The sequence below is a fragment of the Meleagris gallopavo genome, chromosome 3 (genome assembly GCF_905368555.1).
Source record: "Meleagris gallopavo chromosome 3, MGAL_WU_HG_1.1, whole genome shotgun sequence".
Classification (NCBI taxonomy): Eukaryota; Metazoa; Chordata; class Aves; order Galliformes; family Phasianidae; genus Meleagris; species Meleagris gallopavo.
This window is the reverse complement of record NC_139406.1, coordinates 2950698-2971670: the sequence shown is the minus strand read 5'-3', so window position 1 is coordinate 2971670 and position 20973 is coordinate 2950698. Positions and strand designations below refer to the sequence as shown.

The 20973-nt window shown below is 39.2% G+C and overlaps 1 protein-coding gene across 2 annotated transcripts in view; it reads right to left on the bottom strand.

Moving 5' to 3' along the window:
- The window catches only part of COL15A1 (collagen type XV alpha 1 chain), a 106688-nt gene that overhangs the window by 73361 nt on the left and 12354 nt on the right, over positions 1-20973 (bottom strand). For both annotated transcript variants that reach the window (XM_085220053.1, XM_085220054.1), the window contains exons 3-4: positions 3460-4007; positions 248-322 (exon numbers count right to left, since the gene is read on the bottom strand). In XM_085220053.1, coding sequence (XP_085076179.1) covers positions 248-322; positions 3460-4007 — 623 coding nt within the window. The remainder of the gene's footprint in view (positions 1-247; positions 323-3459; positions 4008-20973) is intronic.

The window sequence follows — 20973 nt, the reverse complement described above, 5'->3', positions numbered from 1 at the left end:
TCAAAGTTGTTACAGATAGAAGAAAAGGATGTTTTTTTTTTTTTTTTAAATCGCAGCTTAACATGCTTCACAGTAAAAAAAAAAAAAAGATGAGATGCTTTCATATAGAGAATTTAAAAAATTGTATTGTCTTGACAAAAAGATATAATACAGTTAAGCCTTTGAAAAGTATCCTATTGTAAATGACTTTGAAATCAGATATCCAGGAACTGAGGATAGATAAAGAAATATTTGTAAGAATACTCACATCTGGATCATCATCTTCACAATGATCTTCAGTAGCTCTTGGGTCAGATCTGATTGTCAGATGTTGAATTGAGCCCTACATGAAACAAGAAAAGCAGTTCTAGGAAGTAATATTTCATCGAGTGTGCACAAGAATGAAAAACAAATTGAAAACAGACTATAAAACCCTCTACTTGTTTGGAAAATTATCTGAGGCATGAATTTATTTATTTTTTTAAATAAACTCAATTTAAAAGTATAAATATGTTTTCATGTTCTAGTCTTACAATGAAATTTGAAGCTGCCAGACTATGAGTTTTAGGTCAAGAGAACTGTTAAATTATTTACGTACTTTGTATTTCATCTGAAAGATAGATTTCTAGATTCTAACTAAGAGTCTTTGAAGTGCTGCCTGCTTTTTTTCCTAGTTAAAAAGTACGTTGCTACTGCAAAAATTGTAAGTGAAAATCTATAAAAAGCAGGCAAAGGATTGTGAGGGAATACAAGTAAGTGGTGAAGAAATCTGGGGAGAAACCAGCTTTAAACCTCAAATCAGAAAGAAAGGAGATGGGATTTTTCATTAACAAATGTTTCTGAGTTGCGATTTACATTTCTCACTCTGACATGCTGAAGAAGCAGAAATAGTCGTTTTAATCATTTAAATCTTGTCTTTTAGATTACAAAGATTCAAAGAAATGTGGGGGACATTCCCTTGTTATGAGGTTTCACAGAGTTGGGCATGGTAGACACATAGGGTAGAAAGATAAGTAGGGACATCTGTCACGCATGATCTGTGTCTTCCTGTTCCGCTCACTCTACATATTTTGCCTTCCTACTCTTGCACTTTTTGTAGGCAAAAGCATGAAGAAGCTGCCAGATTTAGCCTTTGTCTCCACATAACTCTTAAAAAATGTATTTATCCGGTGATTTCAAGGAACTAGAATGTTTACACTACGTAGCAACATTTTGGTTGTGTTCTGTGTGCTGACTATGGTCACGGATGCATAGCAGATCTGCTCATTCAGAGGTAAAGCCTGAGTCTTGGTGAGGAAAATTGCAACTTTTGTTGAGATAGGAATCATAGGATGGTTTGCTGTTGTTTAATATAACAAAATAAAATAAAATAAAAACAAAAAAAAAAAAACAAGAAAGCAAATTCCAGTGCCATTTATTTGCCACGTCCTACTTTCTGGCTCCCTGTTTCCACTGCTGCTGTACTCTCTCCCTTTCCTAGAAGCTTTGGGGAATTATAAGCAAGGGAATATTTTGAAAGCAACATTTCTGCTGGACTTGAAAATATTCCAGAAAGGAAAAAGAAACAAACATTGAGGTCCTTTAGCTGTCCTCTAACTGTCAAAGGCCATGAAACTTATTACATTGGTACTTCCTGAATTTGCAGACAATCTTAGATAACAACTCAGTGATTTGAGTCACCTTTTTTTCTCCTATAATTAAACAATGGCTGAATCAGATATTGAACAATGTTAAACTAACCAAACAGTTTACTGAAAACTACACATGAAAGGATATGCAAACAGATACCTGAGCTATCTCTTGGAAGTAGATAGTAGATGTAAGGAAGTAGATGAGTAATTTTCACATTATGAGTAAATCATGTTTGGAAAACAAATTTTCCTCTCTTGCTTTTATCTGCATCTCTGGAAGGTGAAGGAAGCAAAATGAAGAGCCCTAAGCTTTTCCAAGAAAAGTTACTGTCGGCTATATATTCCAACCAAGAAAGTAATGGTCAACTCTGTCACAGTACAGAGGATGGGTACGAGGTACTGTAGACCCTCTCTAGGTTTTGTGCCTGCTGCTGCCTTCTCTGTTAAAGCTGGTTTGCAGACACTTATCATCACTAATTCAACATGATTTGGTTCATTTCCTTTTAGCACATTTTTTACAGGAACACCGGTGAGAATTTCCTTTTTGTTCCATAAAATCTGATTATAGTCATGTCCTTATGTTTGGCAACCAGGGCTTTGGACAGATGAATTCCCGTGAGCCAGAACAAAATAGCAACTGACATACAGAGACATTTGTCCAATCTGCTGTGAATTATTTCTATTTGGGGCAAAATGTTCTTGCCTGAGCAGCCAATCAACAACGTAATTTTTCTATTCTGAAACAATTCCGACATATGATGCATGAAGAAATAAAAACATAAGAGCACTGTGTGAACTAAAGCATACATCACAATTCATAGCAATGAAACAGTCAGGCAAATGACTGAAATTTGTGTACTCAGTACAGCATACAAAAAAGCCTGTTTCAGTGGGAAATACCTTAGGGTGTAACCCACTATGCATTCCTTCCACAATATTTACAGATTTATTGGAGATAATCTCAGAAACTGATTATCAAACATGAGTTGTCCAGGTAGGGTACCCAAATCAACTGATTTTCTTGAATGTTTCTTATTCCTACTAGTAATCAGGGAGCTCCAATAGTCCAGTCATTCTGACTGTCTGGGTAGGTAAGCATAAGCAGGCAGTTATCCTACATATCCCTTTCTACCATTTATTTGCTACTAATCAATATATCTGTGTAATTCCTATGTGCTAAGGTGAGACAGATAAATTACACAAACACATTATTTTTGTTGCTTATCTAATGGAGCTCACAACCTGTCAATACACTTGAGCTTTGGAAATAATATCTTGTTTTCCTAAAACAAATATATTTTTTAAGTTTTGTGCTGCTCTACTAATTTTTGGGAAGAAGTATAAATCTCATAAACTACCATGCAATTTTTGAAGTACAGAAGAAGTACAAAAGCAAGACATAAAAGGTGTGACATTTCCATTAAAGTTTGGCAATGAGTTGGTCACCTGCTCAATAACCTTGGAAGCTCAATGGCTGAGATTTCCAGTCTGAATACAGCTGAAAGATGGTTACATTCAAGTTTTGCAATAGTGGTTTATGGCCATTCCATTTTTCTAGAACAACGGAAAAGCTTCAAGTAGTATATAAATTGTAGAAACAGCTTTATTTTATGTATATCTTTATCTTTTCCTGATATTGTGTGAAATAAACGTATCTAGCTAATAAGAACTTGAATTTTTATGAAGGTATTGTTCTCAGAAATTAAACAAATGTATATGCTGAAATCTACCTTTCATATAAAAGACTATACAAATGTAAGTGATATATTTACTTTGATAATCATAGTACAAAAACCGAGCATTGGGCTCAATATCTGGATCAGACGTGAATTTATTGCATGGTACTTACTGTGAACTTTTCCAGTCCTGTGGCTCCTGCATTACCAACAAATATCCCAGAGCCAGATTCAAATACCAAGGCTCGATCCGACCTCTGAAACTGAACTCTCTGATACTCTTCACAGTCCATGAACAAAGCAATGCTATTTCCCTGAACAGTCACTGTAAATCTATTCCACCTATTAGTCATCACTGGCACTTTAAATGAAGCCGCTTCTCGGGATATACTAGAGCCAGGCTCAGTATAATACATAATTATTCTCTGGGTGCTCTCATCAACTGGTGAAAGTCTAATTCCCAAGTAAATAGTTTTCTGGAAGGCATCTGTTATTGCAAATAGCACTCCTCCACGATCACTGTTTGGTTTCACTGTAACTACAATTGCAAAATCTCTATAGAAAGGCAGTGGTATTATAGCACTTGTCAATCGACCAATGTTGGCATCTGTACCAAAGCTATATGCTGGAAAACCTCCGTAGCCAGTGACAAAGTAGACAGAAGGAGGGAGTGGAACTCCTATTAATTCTGTGAGATCAAGATGTTCTTTTGAGCCTCGTTCTGTAAAGTACGAGAAAAAAAAAGTTATTTATTTTTGACATTCACAACCCATTTAATTTGAATCATTTAATGACAATCTTAAAAACTGTTAAGCAGTGTTAAACTACTATTGACATGCTGCTAATGCTTCATGTCCCAGTTCAATTAGTGCTTAAACATGCCTAAGTATGTGTATATGTGAACTTTTGTTATTTGACTAAACTGAGATTACTCACATGCTAAAAAAAAGGTCTATGTAAACATTTGGTGAAATTGAGAGGTAACAAGTACTTCCTACAAAAGATATTTTATTTTAGCTGGCTATAAACTGCAAATAAATCTTATGCAAGTACTTACAGTATGTATTCAGCAAAGATTTTTTCAAATTAGATGAGAACAGAGAAGAAATCTATACAAGGTGCATAGCATAGTTTCACTAAGCCAGGATAAAAATTGCAGTGGGCTTGTTGTAACCCTTGCAATTAGCCCGTCTTCCAAAGCAAATTTCAGATTTTAAGTCCTTTTCCCTCCCCTCCCCCCCTCAAATTTATCTCCTTAGTTTCACTATGTACGTAAGAAAACCCTTCAGCATCGAAATGAGAGAATTTCTACTTAACATACAGAAGTAAATATCTCTGGCAAACAAGCCCAGAGAGCAAATTCCTTACTGGCAATGCAGTAATGCTGATAACATCCAATTTTAACTAAAGGTTTGTGCAGGCATACTTTAAGAGTATAACAGGAAAAAAAAACAACAAAAAAACATGCAAACTAGCATCCTACTAAGAAGTGAAAAACAAGCAGAAAAAGGTGCCATTTTTAATCCCAGTGAGTGATTCATATTTGAATCTATTCAGAGTTCCACTCAAAACTAAAGCCTTTCCCTTCTTTCTTCCTTTGCAGTCTCCTCTAACCTTGTATTTTTAATTATCTCGTTCTATCTAAAAGTCTCTGTTCTTTAGGTTGGTGTATATTTTCACTGTTTTTAGAACATTTATGCTATGCAAAAGCAACCAAAGTTCTTAGGGTATGTCTTAATGTAGCTACACCATATAAAACTATAATGACTCATGCTGTAAACTCCAGTAACTAGGTAACTGTTGACTTTCTCAGCAGACATTAAAAAAATTACTCTAACTCCATGAAATTCAGGTTTTTAAATCACTTTCAAGATCAAATGCACCCTAGCTTCTTTCTAAATTCTTCTTTCTTGAATTTCTTCAAACCATAGATAAAGAAGGGAGGTATTTGAAAACATAATTGTGTAATTCTTTTCTTTCTCTACCTCAAACACCACATTTCTCATATGAAGTGCATCACATAAAAACTGCAGCATGGAAAACATGTCTTGTGTTAGAAAAATACAGATGAAGCAAATAGTCTTGAAACATCACTAAGAACAAATATAATCTGTGATTCAAGCTTCATGTTTCCATTTGTCTACCATGGCAGGTGTAAAGAACATCTTCCAAGTAATCTGTGGTGTATAGGTGCTTCTATGCACCTACTTGGCCTGTTGTTCACCATGGCTACCGCTACTAGTTTTCCTAAGGCTTTTTCTTGTGACAATATCTCTGCACTATGAACATTGATAAAGATAATGGACGTGGCATTAACCAAAATCAGCTTGCTCGGTGGTCACTTCAGTATCAACACAACGTGGGCCAAGCTGATGTCACCTATGGTAGGATGATGCTCCCTATGTTACAGAGGCCAGGAGCTAAAAGCAGACTGCTTGCTTTCGAGTACATTAGTTACAACAGATGGGAGTTAGTCCCTAGATCTTTTTTTGTAAAAGTACTTACAGAAACTGAAAAGTTCACCTGAGGTGAGTAATGCTGAGACACATGGAGCTGGCTTCTTCTGCCTGCCTGTCCCCAGATTCTGATACACTTTATGCTGAAATTATCCACATACACTACAGTCATGGTTTGAGCTGAAGTTATCTCGTTGTATGCAAACTAATGGGATGTACATGGTTCAGAATAGTTAACAGTTAGTTTCTTAGAATCTGTGTTCTAAGTCAGTATTTTAATTTCATCTCAGGACATCCTGGCAACCTGAAATACCTAAAGTTCAGACCTGTGTCTGCTTCCAATAACTGTACTATCTCTACATCCCCCTCTGTCCCACTGTTCCAAGCACTGTGTTTTTGTATTAGCTAATCAACTCAGGCATGATAATTGGCCATCCAGAATAAGAAATTGAACAATTATTCTCACAACTTTCACCATAGCTTCTCATGAAGGTACTAAGGTGCTACTAGCATATCATGAGGTTGGAGGTTTCAAGTATATAACAGGGTGGATGCCTATTTACATAGGGAATCCTCTGTTACAGAGGACTTAATGGGATGAAAATAAATGGAGAAGAGAACAAAATTATTTGAAATGAAGAAAATTTTACTGGCAGTGCCACCTCTTTGCCTGCAGTCTAATCCCTCAAGGGAGAAAATGACCTATCCCCAGGCTGACAATTTGAAACAAAACTGTACAAAACATTGAAAAATGATAGTACGGAATAATATAAAAGTTGGTTATAAAATTACTTTTTGTTCCATGATTTTTGAACATTCCCAAGTCTTTCATAATGTGTATATTTTTGCAGTGTGGACTGATAAAGCATCTTACCTTTTTTAAACTTATTCAGCTATTGTAACTGCAGTAGTTATATAGGCTGAAAAAATCCAAATGGAACAGTAATGGAAAAGGTATGTTAGTCTATCTGAACCCTGCCAGAACTGAAAGGCTTTGCTCAGAATACCCAGTAAAAGTCAGGTAGAATATGTACAGATTGCACTGTGTTCTGAAACCTTGCAAGATGTTTCTGGTGAGACAGGAAGATAGAGGTTTTTCAGCTGAACCATACTTCTGTTATTCATCACTCATATGGAGTATCAGATTAGGCTACGTGTTGCAGCATTTTTCATTGTCCTAGTGTCATTGCAAAGATATAAAAAATGTTTTCCCTGTCCCAAAGATGAAATCAATTCTAATCTTTTCTCTGTGCATTAGCTTCAACATTCACTCGCTTCCATTGACTGGATGAAGTCTGAAGTTCTCCATACATAAGTAATTTTTAGAAAGTATCAAAGCTATATTTAGAAACAGAAAAACTAGCTCCTTCTCTAGAAGTATTTTTCCTCACACATCTTTTTCCTTTTCATCTTTAGGTGAAAAGAATATTAAGAGTTGTGTTTATGGTGCTTTAACACTGGTAGGTAGCTTAGCTTTACTTTGTTTTTTTCTCACTCCAACTCCTCTAAAGGGCAAGGGGAGAAAATGTGTTGAAAAATGCTCACATGCTGAGATAAAGACAGAGATCACACATCAGTTACTGCCACGGGCAAAACAGACTAATCATAAGAGAAATGAAAGTAATTTATTGCCTATTGATGACAGACTAGAACAGTGAGAACTGAAAATAAACTCCTTCCCGTTCTCCCACTTCTACATGCCTTCCTTTGAGAGGCACAGGTAAACTGGGAATGGAAGTTAACGTCAGTTGTAAAGCTTTGTCTTTGCTGTTCCTTCCTTCTTACTCTCTTTCCCTGCTTCAGTATGTGGTCCTTCCAATAGATGTCATCCTTCCCAAATTGATCATACTTGGACTTCCTACAAGCTGCAGCTGTTGAAGAACTGCTCCAACTTGGGTCAGTACCTTGGGGCCCATCCTGCATAAGATGATCCCCCCAAACTCCAACTTCATCATAGACTTCTCTCCACAGGTTGCAGCTCTAGCTTGGGGCCTGCCCCTTTGTGGGCTCCTCCATGAACCGAAGAGGACACTCAGACATTGTGAGACACTATTAACCCCACTCCCAGGGAAATAGCATGGATGAATTGCAAACAGTTTGGATACATACGTGGATCAGTTGCCCTAGTCTTTTTAGGAGATTTCAGTTTCCCAGACAGAAACTGGGAATATCAAACTGCTGTGACAAGCAAATCTGAAGAATTCCTAAAGCACACTGAAGACAATTTCCTTTGATAAGCACATAGTGAGCCAACTAGAAAAGGTGATCTCCTAGATGTGTTTGAGAATAGAGAAGATCTTGAGGAGATGTGATGTTAGGTGGCAGTCTTTGCCACAGTTCAAAATTTTTTGGTGCAATGAGACAAAAGTTCAGCAGAGTTGCCAGTCTGCAGCTTAAGAGAACAAACTTTAAGTGACTAAGGGAGCTAGTTAGCAGTGTTCACTAGGAATTGGCTCTAGAGAGAGGGTTTGCGGATCCATGAGAACTGGCCCCTTTTCAAGTACCACGTTTAAAAGGACAAGGAACAAGCAATCTCATTATGTAGCAGGTCAAGCTATTTATAGCAAGCCATTTTATCGAAGATCTCAAGCAGATAAACTTCACAGTAGAGGCTTGTGATGGGAGACCCTTAGCAGAGAGTCAAAACGATGGCAATACCATGGCAAAATATCATGAAAACAAGCACAGGGAGAGCTGGGGTGCTCCACCTCCCTCCCTTTCCTGAGCAGGAAGTGTGGAGCCCCTGATGAGAAGTGACTCTAACATTATGTGAGCAAAGTCAGTAGTAATGGCAGAAGCACCCCACATATACAAAGGCAGCCCCTAGGAAGCGTGCGTAACTGGAAGCATGGCAAATAGGATGTATAAACCGGGCACTGCATGTCAGTAGATCACGACCCGGCAGTTTGCATGGCAGTTCATGTGGGAGGGCAAGAAGAGAGGATGCAGTTTCCTCTCCCCACTTGAGAAGCCAGCTCAACTATTGGTCCTCACCTTTTCAGTAGAATTAGATCTAGCAGTGGTCTACATTCAGCCAAAAGGCATTGCGAAAAACAACATGGCTACTCAGACCAATCACCCACACAAACACGCAGCTGTCCAGGTCTCTGGCTGTAGGGAGTGCTTGAGGCTATCACAAGTACTGGACAGATACTACTTATGTGCAGTGTGGACAGGTGGGTGATCTAAATACCTGCACAGCTAAAAGAGGAGGTAGAAAGATTAAGAAGCATCACGGAACATGAAAGGGAGATCAGATAGTGGAGCCACACCCTTTCATTTCTTCAAGAAAGTCACTGGCAGGACACTCTACAACTAGCAGAGAATCCCCTATCCTCTTATCATTAGGCAGAAGAAGGGGACCTAAGAGACAGGGAAGAGTGGAAACAGGTCCCTGCTTGGGATGGCAGGCAAATCCCCTCCCAGCCTACATCATCTCCCCAGGTGCCCTTGTAGAAAAGGTAAGAGGCCCTGGAACTTTAAACACAGGTAAGTGAGGATGTTGAAGTCCATGCAGAGGGTTTTCAAGGGTGAGTCAGACACCTCCATGCCTTAAGACTGCTTCTGCCAAGAACAAAACAAGTGTAATTGTCATAGGTGACTCCCTTCTGAAGGGAACAGAGGGCCCAATATGCTGTCCAGACTCAACGCAGAGTGAAGCCTGATGTCTCCCTCGAGCCCAAGTGAGGGATGTTACTAGGAAACTCCTTAGTCAGGTATGGTCCTCTGATTATGATCCACTTCCGATAGTTAAGGTTGTCAGTGCTGAGGTTGGGGGAGAAACCCAAGGGCTATCAAGAGGGACTGTAGAGCATTAAGATGGTTAGTTGAAGGAGTGAGAACTCAGGTGGTCTTTTCCTTGATCCCTTCACAAGGAGGGAAAAAACCTGAGAGGAATAGGAAAACCCAACCGATAAACACTTGGCTAAGAGGTTGATGCCACATGGAATTTTGTTTTGTTTTGTTTTTAATCAGGGGATCGTTTATTCAGCACCAGGCTTGCTGGCGGCAAATGGATTTCACCTGTCTCAGAGGATTACAGGAATTCTAGTCCACATGTGGGCTTGTTTAGAGGTCGTTAGACTAGATTTCAAGGGGGAAGGGAATAAAACCAGATTCGCTAGAGATGAGTGTAGGGGCAGCATTCTAGGGTTGAGATTCCAGACTGGAGACTTGCCAGTGTGACACCCAGCTACAGCAAGGAGGTTGGAAGAAGGATCCAGGGAACTACAGGGTTGTGAATCTGGACTTTGTATCAGGAAAAATTACAAAGCACATTGTCTGGAGTGTGATCACATGGCATGTATGCAACAACCAGGGGATTGGACCCAGACAACATGGGTTCTGCTTTACCAACTAGATCTCCTATGACCAGGTGACTCACCCGGTGGATGAGGCAAAGGCAGTGGATGTATTCTGTCTAGACATTAGTAAAGCCTTTGACATTGTTGCCCCCAGTGTTCTCCTGGAGATACTGAGAGCCCATGGCTTGGACAGATGTACTCTTCACTGGGTAAAAAGGTGACTAGATGGTTGGGACCTGAGAGTTGTGATGATAGGAGCTAAACCTAGCTGGTGAGCAGTCACTGGTTGTGTTCCTCAGGGTCTTGAGGTCAGTCTTGTTTAATAGCTTGATGATCTGCATGAGGGAAGTATGCAAGTGACACCAGGTTGGGAACAAGTGTTGATCTGCCTGAGGGTAGGAATGCCCTACAGAGGAATCTGAATCGTCTGGACTGATAAACTGAAGCCAACTGTATGAGCTTCAGGAAGAGCAAGTACCAGATGCTATGCTTTGGTCGCAGCAACCCCAGGCTTCACTACAGGTTTGAGGCAGAGTGACTGGAAAGTTGTGTGGAGAAAAATGATCTGAGGGTTTTAATTGACAGCAGGCTAATCATGGTCCAGCAGTGTGCCCAGGTGTCCAAGAAGGTTTGTATCAGAAATAGGTTAGCCAGGGAGCTGATCATCCTCTTGCCCTTAGCACTGGTGAGGTCATGCTTTGAGTACTGTGTTTAGTTTTGGGCCTCTCACTACAGGAAAGACACTGACACCATGGACCATGTCCAAAGAAGGGCAATGAAGCTGGTAAGGGGTCTAGAACATGAGACTTATGAGGTATGATGAGAGAACTTGGATTGTTTAGTCTGGGGAAGAGGAGGCTCACAGGAGACCTTCCTGCACTCTACAGTTACCTGAACAAAAGCTGTAGAAAGGTGAGAGTAAGCCTCTTCTCCCAGTTACATAGCAATAGCACAAGAGGTAATGGTCTTAAGTTGAACCAGGAGAGGTTCAGGATATTAGGAAAAATTTATTCTCAGAAAGAGTGGTCAAGCATTGGAGCAGTCTGCCCAGGGAAGTGGTGCAGTCACTGTCCCTGGAGGTTTTCAAGAAAAAGATAAATGCTGTACTGGAGGACATGCCTTAGTGAGCTTGGTGGTGATGGCTTGATGATTGGACTAGGTGATCTTGTAGATCTTTTCCAACCTTAATGATTCTATGATTCTATGAATGAATGTCGTATGTAGTCAAGGACACTAGGGTCGTCTAGTATGGAGAAGAGCAGGCTCAGGGGCAACTCACTGGTCTCAAACTTTCTGAAGAGAAATACAGATGAGGTGATGGTCTCTTCTCCCTGGTCACTAAAATGACAAGACACATCAGAATGACACAAAGCTGCACCACAGAAAGTTCAGATTTGATATTCGGAAATACTTCTTTACTGTGAGGGTGGTCAAGGACTATAGCAGGCTTCCTAGAGAGGTGGTTGATGCCGATTGCCTGTCAGTCTTCAAGGGGTATTTGTATAATGCCCTCACTAATATATTTTAACTTTTGATTGCCTTTGAAATGGTCAGGCAGTTTGACTTGACGATCTCTCAAGATCCATTCCAGCTGTGTGTTGTGTTCTAATCTATTTTATTCTTTTGTGTTTGTTAGAGTGTTTTTTTCTCCAGATCCATGCAGAAATCTTTTTTTTTTTTTTTTTACAGTGATACTGTAAATCCAAAAGGAAGGCTGCAGTCAGTGGGAGCTGTAATACTTACACGGAGAATCAGGCTCAGCATTCTTTTCTGCAAAATGTTTTTCAATACTTTTTATCAGCTCCCGCTGTTACGTCATTATCACTCTGCCCTCTATTGGACAAAAAAAACAACCATGTAGTTCTTGTAGCTAATACGTTAAATAAAATATGCACCTATATTGCATAGAATATTCTTCCTAGTTTTCTCCTATCTGATCTTGCTGGAGAAATGTTGTTTCAGTATTACTGTGCCTTCAAGCTAATCAATAGATTTGTTTCTTTTCCATACAAGCCATTTTTCAGTTTTTCTACTACAATCACATACTTGACTGCTGTTGGCTGTTCATTTAGAACTTCCATAAGTATACATATATATACATATATATATATATATATGGCTGTTTGTTTATAGAACCACAACTTTTTAATGTGCAGTTTTACTCAATGAACTGTTCTCCTTTGATGATAGGAGTCTGTTTAAAAGATAACCTTTTTTTTCATCCATAGAAGTATAAGCTATCAATTACAGCATAGGCATTAAATAGTTACTGTCCTTCTTTCATCAGAGGAGATGAGAGGTCAAAGTGGAAAATATTTAACAATTTGATTACAATGTGTGGTAAAGCTAACAGAGATATTAACCAGTTGATTGAAAATCATCAATTGTTTGTTGCATTACTTAGGGCAATCTTATGGACTTTCTGTATTTAATATAAACATTCACAGTGAACCACCTACTTTAATCATTATGAATGATTGTGTGCATAAGTATGTACATGACTGTAAAGAAAAAGAAAGAACCTCAAAGAATTAGGACATGGGAATTTATCTATTAAAGGGTACTGCACACAGATAAATATATGGCTTACAAGGTGTCATACATGGAGCATGAACTAGGCATGGAGGGTAATAACAAGTATAGGAAATGGTCACAGGAAGAACGAGTACTTTGATTTTCATGTGCAGTAGTGCAAAATACAAAGAGAAATTAATAAAGATCCCCTTTGCAGAAAAAGATTCCATGCTTACAGGAATATTTCTCCATTAAGAGACTTTCCATAAAACACAATCCACAATCCCTCCCATATCACCAAATTTTCCCTCTGAATGTTGCAAAACATGAATTTAGAAACCTACAAGGACAGCACAGCAGGACACAAGTAGTCTAGCAGACTTCCCAGGTGCATTAACAATAATCTGCTGGTAGATATTACTGAGGATCTGATGAAAGTATTCTAGGCCTCATACTGCAAATAAGGAAGAAATTATGGGGGATGTGAAAGTTGGGGGCAACCTTCACTGCTCTGATCACAACCTGTTCTGGAGGATGAGAAGGTGAAACAAGGAAAATCCAAGTATTGCATCTGAGTAGATCCAGCTGCTTTGAGCAGAAAGCATTGACTAGAGAGTCTTCAGAGGATTGTTTCAATGTCAGTGATTATTTATTCTATAGTTCTAAGCATATTAGTAATGTCACAGTAGTAATTCCACTATCTTCTGAAAGAAAAATTTTGAAGCAACATTTTTAGTATTTGCACCTGCATTCTCACAACCAGAGTGATAACAGTTCTGCAGCACTGTAACAAGCATTTTGCAGATCTGTACCTGGCAGTCACAAACTTTTCTAAAGATGAAGTAGCCTTCTTTCTATGTGCTGGAATTGTTACTGTCATCACCTGCTGCCAAATTTCTGCATGAGGATTTAAGTGATTCCTGCACACTTCCTTTCAGTAGTAGTAGTCATGTGACATCTGCACTCAGAAAATTCCTCAGGCATATACAATATACCATGTCTAAACTTTCTTTCTTTTCTTTACATTTTTCATTATTGCTTAACACTAAATACAAAGGCTACTCTGAAAGTTATACCTCCTATCTTATTATGTTGGCCCACGATGTCAGAGACAGATGGTTGTGGTATGGTAGTATTTCATTAAATTTGTTTGTCGTGTGATGAATGGCAGCAGAGAAGAAGCCTGAAAAAATGGTGGCTGACATGGAAGTGCATATGAAGCAAAGGTGTGTAAGTTAATTCTTCCATGTGGAAAAAATTGCACCCACTGGCATTCCTCAATTTTTGCTGAATGTTTATGGAGACCAAACAGTGGATGTTAACACAGTGAGGTGGTGAGTGGTGCATTTTAGCAGTGGCAACAGTGATGTAAAGGACAAGCCATGTTTTGGATGGCTATGCAGATTTTTACAAGCTCTTGCTTATCAGTGGTGACAATGCAGAGCTAATGGTGGTGACTATGTTTAAAAATAATGTTTTGTAGCTGAGAATTTGCTCTATCAAAAAGTGTGATTGTGCTCTTCATATCTGTTGTATTTTCCATGGAAATAAATGGGAAACATCACTTTTTGAGTGACACATGTACATTCTCGTTGGTCATTTCTATCTTGAACAAACAGCCTGTACCTACCTGAAGCCTATTAAAAAGCTGATGAAGCAAACTCTTTTGAGTACCAGTGGCACAGTAAGGATAAACAGCCACAAAACCTGCAGTATGACAAGTTCAGTTTGACTTCAGGATGAACTTCTTTGTTAGAGGATGGAGCAATCCTGCCACAACTTACTAAAAAAGACTGTAGAATATTCTCCTTGGAGGTTTTCAGGACTTGGCTAGGCAAGTCTTGGTGCTGGTTACAGTTCCCCTTTGAAAAGGGGGTTGGATCAGATGACCTCCAGAAGATCCTCCCAACTAACATTTGTTTGATGAAAAGTAGATATCTTGGGTAGCATAATGGTGTAGCAGAATAAATACTCAGGTTAAATGGTCAATTGTGATAGAATCTGTAACTTGTCAGATGACAGTGATGGAAAATACTGTCATTATTCTACTTTAAATATTAGTAACAGTGAAAATCTAAAAAAGAGTCTTTTGAAAATCTGACTGAATTCTTCTAATTTGTACCAACTTCTAGTTTTTGGAAATATCAATTCTTTACCCTTTCTCAATACTTCAGTGAGGTTATCTAGTGAATTGCAACAGGCATCCACAAATATTTCCAGCTTGCGACAATAGGAGTTATAATTTTAATTACTTCCTGTATAAATTTCATCTTATTAACTGACTTCATGATTTGAGTTGGTGGAGTGCATGAACTCTCTGAATCTATTTTTCTATCTGTGTATACACCAAGAAAAAGACTGGAAAAGAAACAAAAGTTCCTTTTCTCTCTTGCCTTTTCATATTTACATGACATGTGCCTGTGGACAGTTTGCAGCTGTTGCTGCTGTAAACTAAAGCTAGCTTTAATTACTTGCAACATAAGTAATCATATATTAGCCACATCAGAGAGCAGATGTACCATAAAACTTCTTCCTTCTTGAGAAAGGAAAGCTTGTGATCTCAAGTAAAGAGTTGCTCTGTAGCATCAGGATGTGTTTAGTTATGTGGAAGACTTATGCTTAGATCAATCTTGCTTTGAATTAGCAGTCATTTTCCTTCTTTGGTATCTGAAGTACTGCTGTGAAGCACAGACTTGTTGTCAACCTGTATCCTGAAAGATAACTGAGCTTTGTACAGAGATTTAACGTCTAGTTTATTTATTATCATAGAATCATAGAATGGCTTTAATATTATCTAGTACCAGCCTCCCTGCCATGGGCAGAGTTGCCACTCATTATCAGGCTGCCCAGGGCCCCATCCAACCTGTTGTGAATGCTTCCAGGGATGGGGCATCCACAGCTTCTCTGGTCAGCATATTCCAGTGCCTCAACAGTGAAAAAAAATCCCCCTAACACCTAATCTAAATCTCTGTTTTTTTTAGTTTAAAACTGTTCCTACTTGCCTTATCACCGTCAGACAGTAAAACATCAGTCTCCCTTCTAATTATAGCTCCCTTTACATACTGGAAGACCACAGTGAGGTCTCCTCAGAGCTTTCTCTTCTCCAGGCTGAACAAGCCCATACCCCTCAGTCTGTTTGTAGGAGAGATACTCCAGCCATCTTCTGAGCCCGCTCCAACAGCTCCACATCTTCCTTGTGCTGGGGGCCCCAGGCCTGGTTGCAGTACTCCAGATAGGGCTTCACAAGGGAAGAGCAGAGGGGGACAATCACCTACCTCACTCTGCTCGCCACCTCTCTTTTGAGGCAGCCCGGGGCACTGTTGGCCTTCCAGACTGCAAGCACACACTGCTGGCTCATACCAGTTTTCAATGTATTAAAACCCTGGAGACTTTATCCACAGGGCTGTTCTTAATGAGTTCTTCTCCCAGTTTGTACTCATGTTTGGGATTGCTGTGCCCCAAGTGCAAAACCATGCATTTGACCTTAAAAATTACCTACCATTTTTTCATTCTTATTCACTGTCAAGGGAGATACTACATAGCAAGATCCCCTGGCTCTGCTGTGAATGCACAATTTTGATCCTGGCAAACAGCAGCAAACTACATATCACCTGCACTACACAGCAAACTCACATAGCCCTGTACATAACAGAAACCCTGATATGTATTCACTTACGCCGTCTACTGTCATTTACATTCATAAAAGCAGATGTTTTGTAAAACATGATAGATGAAGACACAGAAATATGCAGAAGACGTCTCTGCAAGCTCAGTTTAATATGGAGTTTAAAATGTTCTCACCTGCTAGTAGACAGTACAGATACATTATCAAATTATTATTTATATTCATAAAGGGTTCTGAGGATTTTCTTGCATTACTAATTTTTAATTTTTTTTTCTAATTAATATTTCACATTTAAATAAAAAAATATTCTGTTCTGCTAGGATATATTGTTTTTCATAGAGATAAATTTTCCCAGTGAAGTTAATTCTGAGAACTTGGGTAGCATTTTAACACATCCAGCTCACTAAGCGCTATCTCAAATGAACTCTGGCAGCACAGCAAAACATTTTGTTGATTTTTTAAGATCAAGGAGAAATCAGAACTGATCAGTAAGGTTGTCTGAACTTTAAATTTACAGTGCTTTCATTGATCACTGCTCTTTAAAAGAATTCAGACTTTCCTTAGAGTCCTGTAAACTGATTTTGACTTCAGTAGGAATGTTCTCATAAATTTCAACAAATGTGACCTTTGATCTTGCAAAGATTTTAACACTGTTTATACCCATTGAAAATGTGTTGATCATGAGTAGCAAAATATTGTAGCAGAACCCTAAGCTCAGCAAATTTTTATGAAAGGGCTACCCAGCTTTTCTTCTGAAAGTGAGCATACAAAACTCTAGATGTCTAACTCTGGTAATGCAGCTCATGTTTCTTTATGCCTAATGCTGTCACTCAGTAGATCACAATAAGGAACCTTCTTTGCTGGATTTTAAATCAGATTACTACACTTTACCAGAGAAGGCTGTCTGCAGGTAATTATACCAACTTATCCATCATCCATGTTATAAATCATTACTGCCTTCCTTGTCTGAAAGACCTGGTTGTGGGAGAAATGGTTGAGTCAAAGAAGGTGAGGGGGATGTTTTCAAAACAAACAAATGCCACATAATCAAGCTTCACTGAGTTAAAGGACATTCTCAAGGCAATACTTTCACCTCTAATCTTGGATATGGAAGAACCTTAGTTTCAGCTGAGATGGAATTATTTTCTTACAGCGTCTGGTATGATGCTATTTTTTGTTTTTTTTTGTTGAAAAAACAATGTTCATAACACACTGATGTTTATAGCTTCCTGCTAAGCAGCATTGTACAGAGTCATGGACATTCTTAGCAAAAGGCTCAAGGAGCTGGGAGGGGACAGAATTAGGACAGCTGACTTAAGCTGGCCAAAGGGATTTTCCATACCATATGACATCAAACAGAAGGAGTTTTGTAGGGAGTGGAAGTGCATCTTGCTCTCTTCTGCTACCCAGGGGGCCTAGCTGGGCATCAGTTTGGGGTCAGTTATTTGTGCACCTTATGTTATATACATTTATATATATACATATATTTGTCAAAATTATTATCCTTTTCCTTTTCTCCATCTTAGCATATAGTTTTCTCTCAACCTACAAGTACTACTCTGTTTTATTTTTTTTTCAATACTCTTCTCCCATCCCTCTTGAAAGGAAGGGAGTGAGCAAACAACTGTGTGATGCTGAACCACCTGCCAGGTTAAACAAGAAATGGTAGCTTTGCCTTCAGCTAAGGATGACATTTTTATATTAGGCTTTACTAGAACACACTATCTATATTTAAAAATAATAATAATTATTATTATGACTGCAAAAAATAATATGAATTTAAAATCTAAAGCTTTTCTCTATCTTTGTGTGGCAGTTCTGAGCAGGATTCTACTATATGTGGAGGAACTGGTGATTCATGTGGCAGTTCACCTGCATTGGTGCAGGTCTGTGCTGTGTGTCATATCCAGTATGGTCCTCAGGCCATGGTGCACTGCCATGTCCCTCGGCAGCCTTATCTAATAGTGCACAGATCAGGGTCTCCAGCATCTGAAAGGCTGTGAAGTTGTCTACAGTATCCTTTCCTTCTTTATAGTGTTAACTCTAATAAATAAATAAACAAACAAATTATTATTATTATTATATTAATTATATTATATTTATATATATTAAAAAATAATAATAAATATCATAGAATCATAGAATCACAGAATCATAAAATCAATTTGGAAGGACCTTTAAAGGTCATCTGGTCCAACTTCCCCTGCAATGAACAGGGCCATCTCAGCAAGATCAGGTAACTCAGAGCCTGGTCCAGCCTGGCCTTGAAAGTCTCCAGGGGTGGGGCAGTCATTACATTCTGGGCAGCCTGTTCCATTGTCTCACCACCTGTCATCGTAGAAAACTTCTTCCTTATATCCAATCTAAATCTCCCTCTCTTATTTTGAAACCCATTTCCCAGGACCATAGGCCTTGCTAAAGAGTTTGTCCCCTCCTTTCTTATATCCCTCCTTTAGGTACTGAAAAGCTGCTATCTGTCTCCTCAGAGCCTTCTATTCTGCATACAGGACAGCCCCAGCTCACTCAGCCTGCCCTCACAGGGGATGTGCTCCATTCCAGAGATCATTTTTGTGGTTCTCCTCTGGAGACACTCCAACAGGTATTCCTCTCCTGTACTGAGGACTCCACATTTGGATGCGGTACTCCAGGTGAGGCCTCACCAGTGCAGTAGGGCAGGATCACCTCCCTCAACCTGCTGGACAAGCTTCTTTTCATGCAGCCTGGGATACAGTTGCTCTCTGGGCTGTGAGAGCACATCGCTGGCTCATGTCCAGCTTGGCATTCACCAATACTCCCAGATCCTTTTCAGCAAGGCTGTGCGCAGTCCTTTCATCCATAAACATTCTGATGACTACAATACGTGTAAAATTCTGCAAAGGACATAAAGAACTCAAACTGAGCTACAATTATTCCAGGCTCAAAGCAAAGGCTGATAGTTATTCTGAGAGTCTTGTGTTGAAGGCATAGAGCGTGAATTGAGCTTTAGTAAAAGGTCAGAAATAGTCACCATGTTGAATGCAAAGGTGGTGCTGGATGCCAACCTAAAAGACTATACAGGGTTAAGTGTAGTCTCAGTAGGAATGCCTGGCAAGCAACAACAACAGCAGGAGGAAGTGACAGAAAGAAGATTAGCTGGTAAAGATGTACAAACATGTAGTATGTTATGCTGGTGTCTGTGTCAGGAAGAATATGGCAACTAGCAGGATTAAGGGAAAGAGTTCTGGGGGTATTGGAGACACCAGTGAAGAAGGACTTGAACTGCTACAGGGTGGCAGGGTTCAGAAGGGACTGGGCTTGGGATAAGCAGGTGCAGTGAAGGGTCTGTCTCAAAAGGGATTCAGTGCAAGGTGGTAGAAATAAACGAGAACAAATATAGATTTGAATAACATTACAATTTCTTTAGAAGAACAGAAGTCTATCCCAACTACTTTCCTGTGATGAAGTCAGCACTGAGACTGGCTTTGTTCAGTCTTTGCACTTAGAATGACATAAAATTGCTACTATATCCAGTCTTGCTCAGGTATAGGTGGTGTGTGTATGAGAGAGAAGAACAGGCTACTGGGACATCTGTGCTCCTAAGGATAACTGGGCAAAGCCAAATTAGTAAGAATTACAGAATCTGTGTTGAATATTACAGCTTTCCAATAGAATGGATCTGTGGCATGCTTGGTCTTGCTTTATGGAATGAAAATTGTGTGTAGTGCAAATATGTAAACTACATAAACTGTGATATAGTTGATATCATTTCCAGCTTGAGGGACAAGGAGTCTTTAATGGTTGCAAAGCAGCGGATGCTTTTACATTTCACCACTAGGCAGCAATACAGCATTTCATAAATCAGATTAGAGCTCTGGTTTTGGAAGGGAGAAAGTTATTATGAATCATCAGTGCTTATGTCTCCTGTGTCTGCTCTTTCACAACATCTAAACTAATACACGTTTAATTTCATTATGTTCATAACAAAACAGATGTGAATTATCACCCTGTCCTTTTTGTTTCAAAATAACCTTGGAAATCAAGCAAAATACTATTAACCAAGTCTGTCGTGTATTTCCAAGGGGAAAGATTACATTGGTTTTCTCATTTTCTCTTTGCCTATCTCTTTTTGTTTCTTGAATGTTAAAGGCACAAATTCTCACTGGATCATGACTAATGCTCTCATTACCAAAATATGTGTTTTCAAGATTATGAAGACAGTTCTTTTTTAAAGTGCTGGGAGAGGCATTTGACAGTTTTCCAGATTTAACAGTTAGAGGTGCCAGCAGAGCCGTCTGCCTAAATGGGGAAAAACTGCCATGTATTTAAAGACACTGAACATGGTCTGGCACACTGACCTGGAGCAAAATTTTCATCTCATATTTGATCTCATCTAGTATTTAAAGAGAAGCTAGGACAGAGAACAGTTATTCAGAAGATCCTACTGTTGCTCATGCTGTCTTTTCTAGCTCCTAGCTACAAGTTTCTGTCCTTAGATCAGTGACAAATGGAAGGTTATACGAGCCAATAGGAATTGTGAGTAATCATTCTAGGAAAATTACAAAAGTTAGATTCATAGAATGGCTAAGGTTGGAAGGGATCTTCACAGAATCACAGAATCACAGAATTGTAGGGGTTGGAAGGGACCTCTAGAGATCATCGAGACCAACCCCCTGACAAAGCAGGTTCCCTACACCAGGTCGCACAGGTAGGCGTCCAGGCGAGACTTGAATATCTCCAGAGAAGGAGACTCCACAACCCCCCTGGGCAGCCTGTTCCAGTGCTCCGTCACCCTCACCGTGAAGAAGTTCT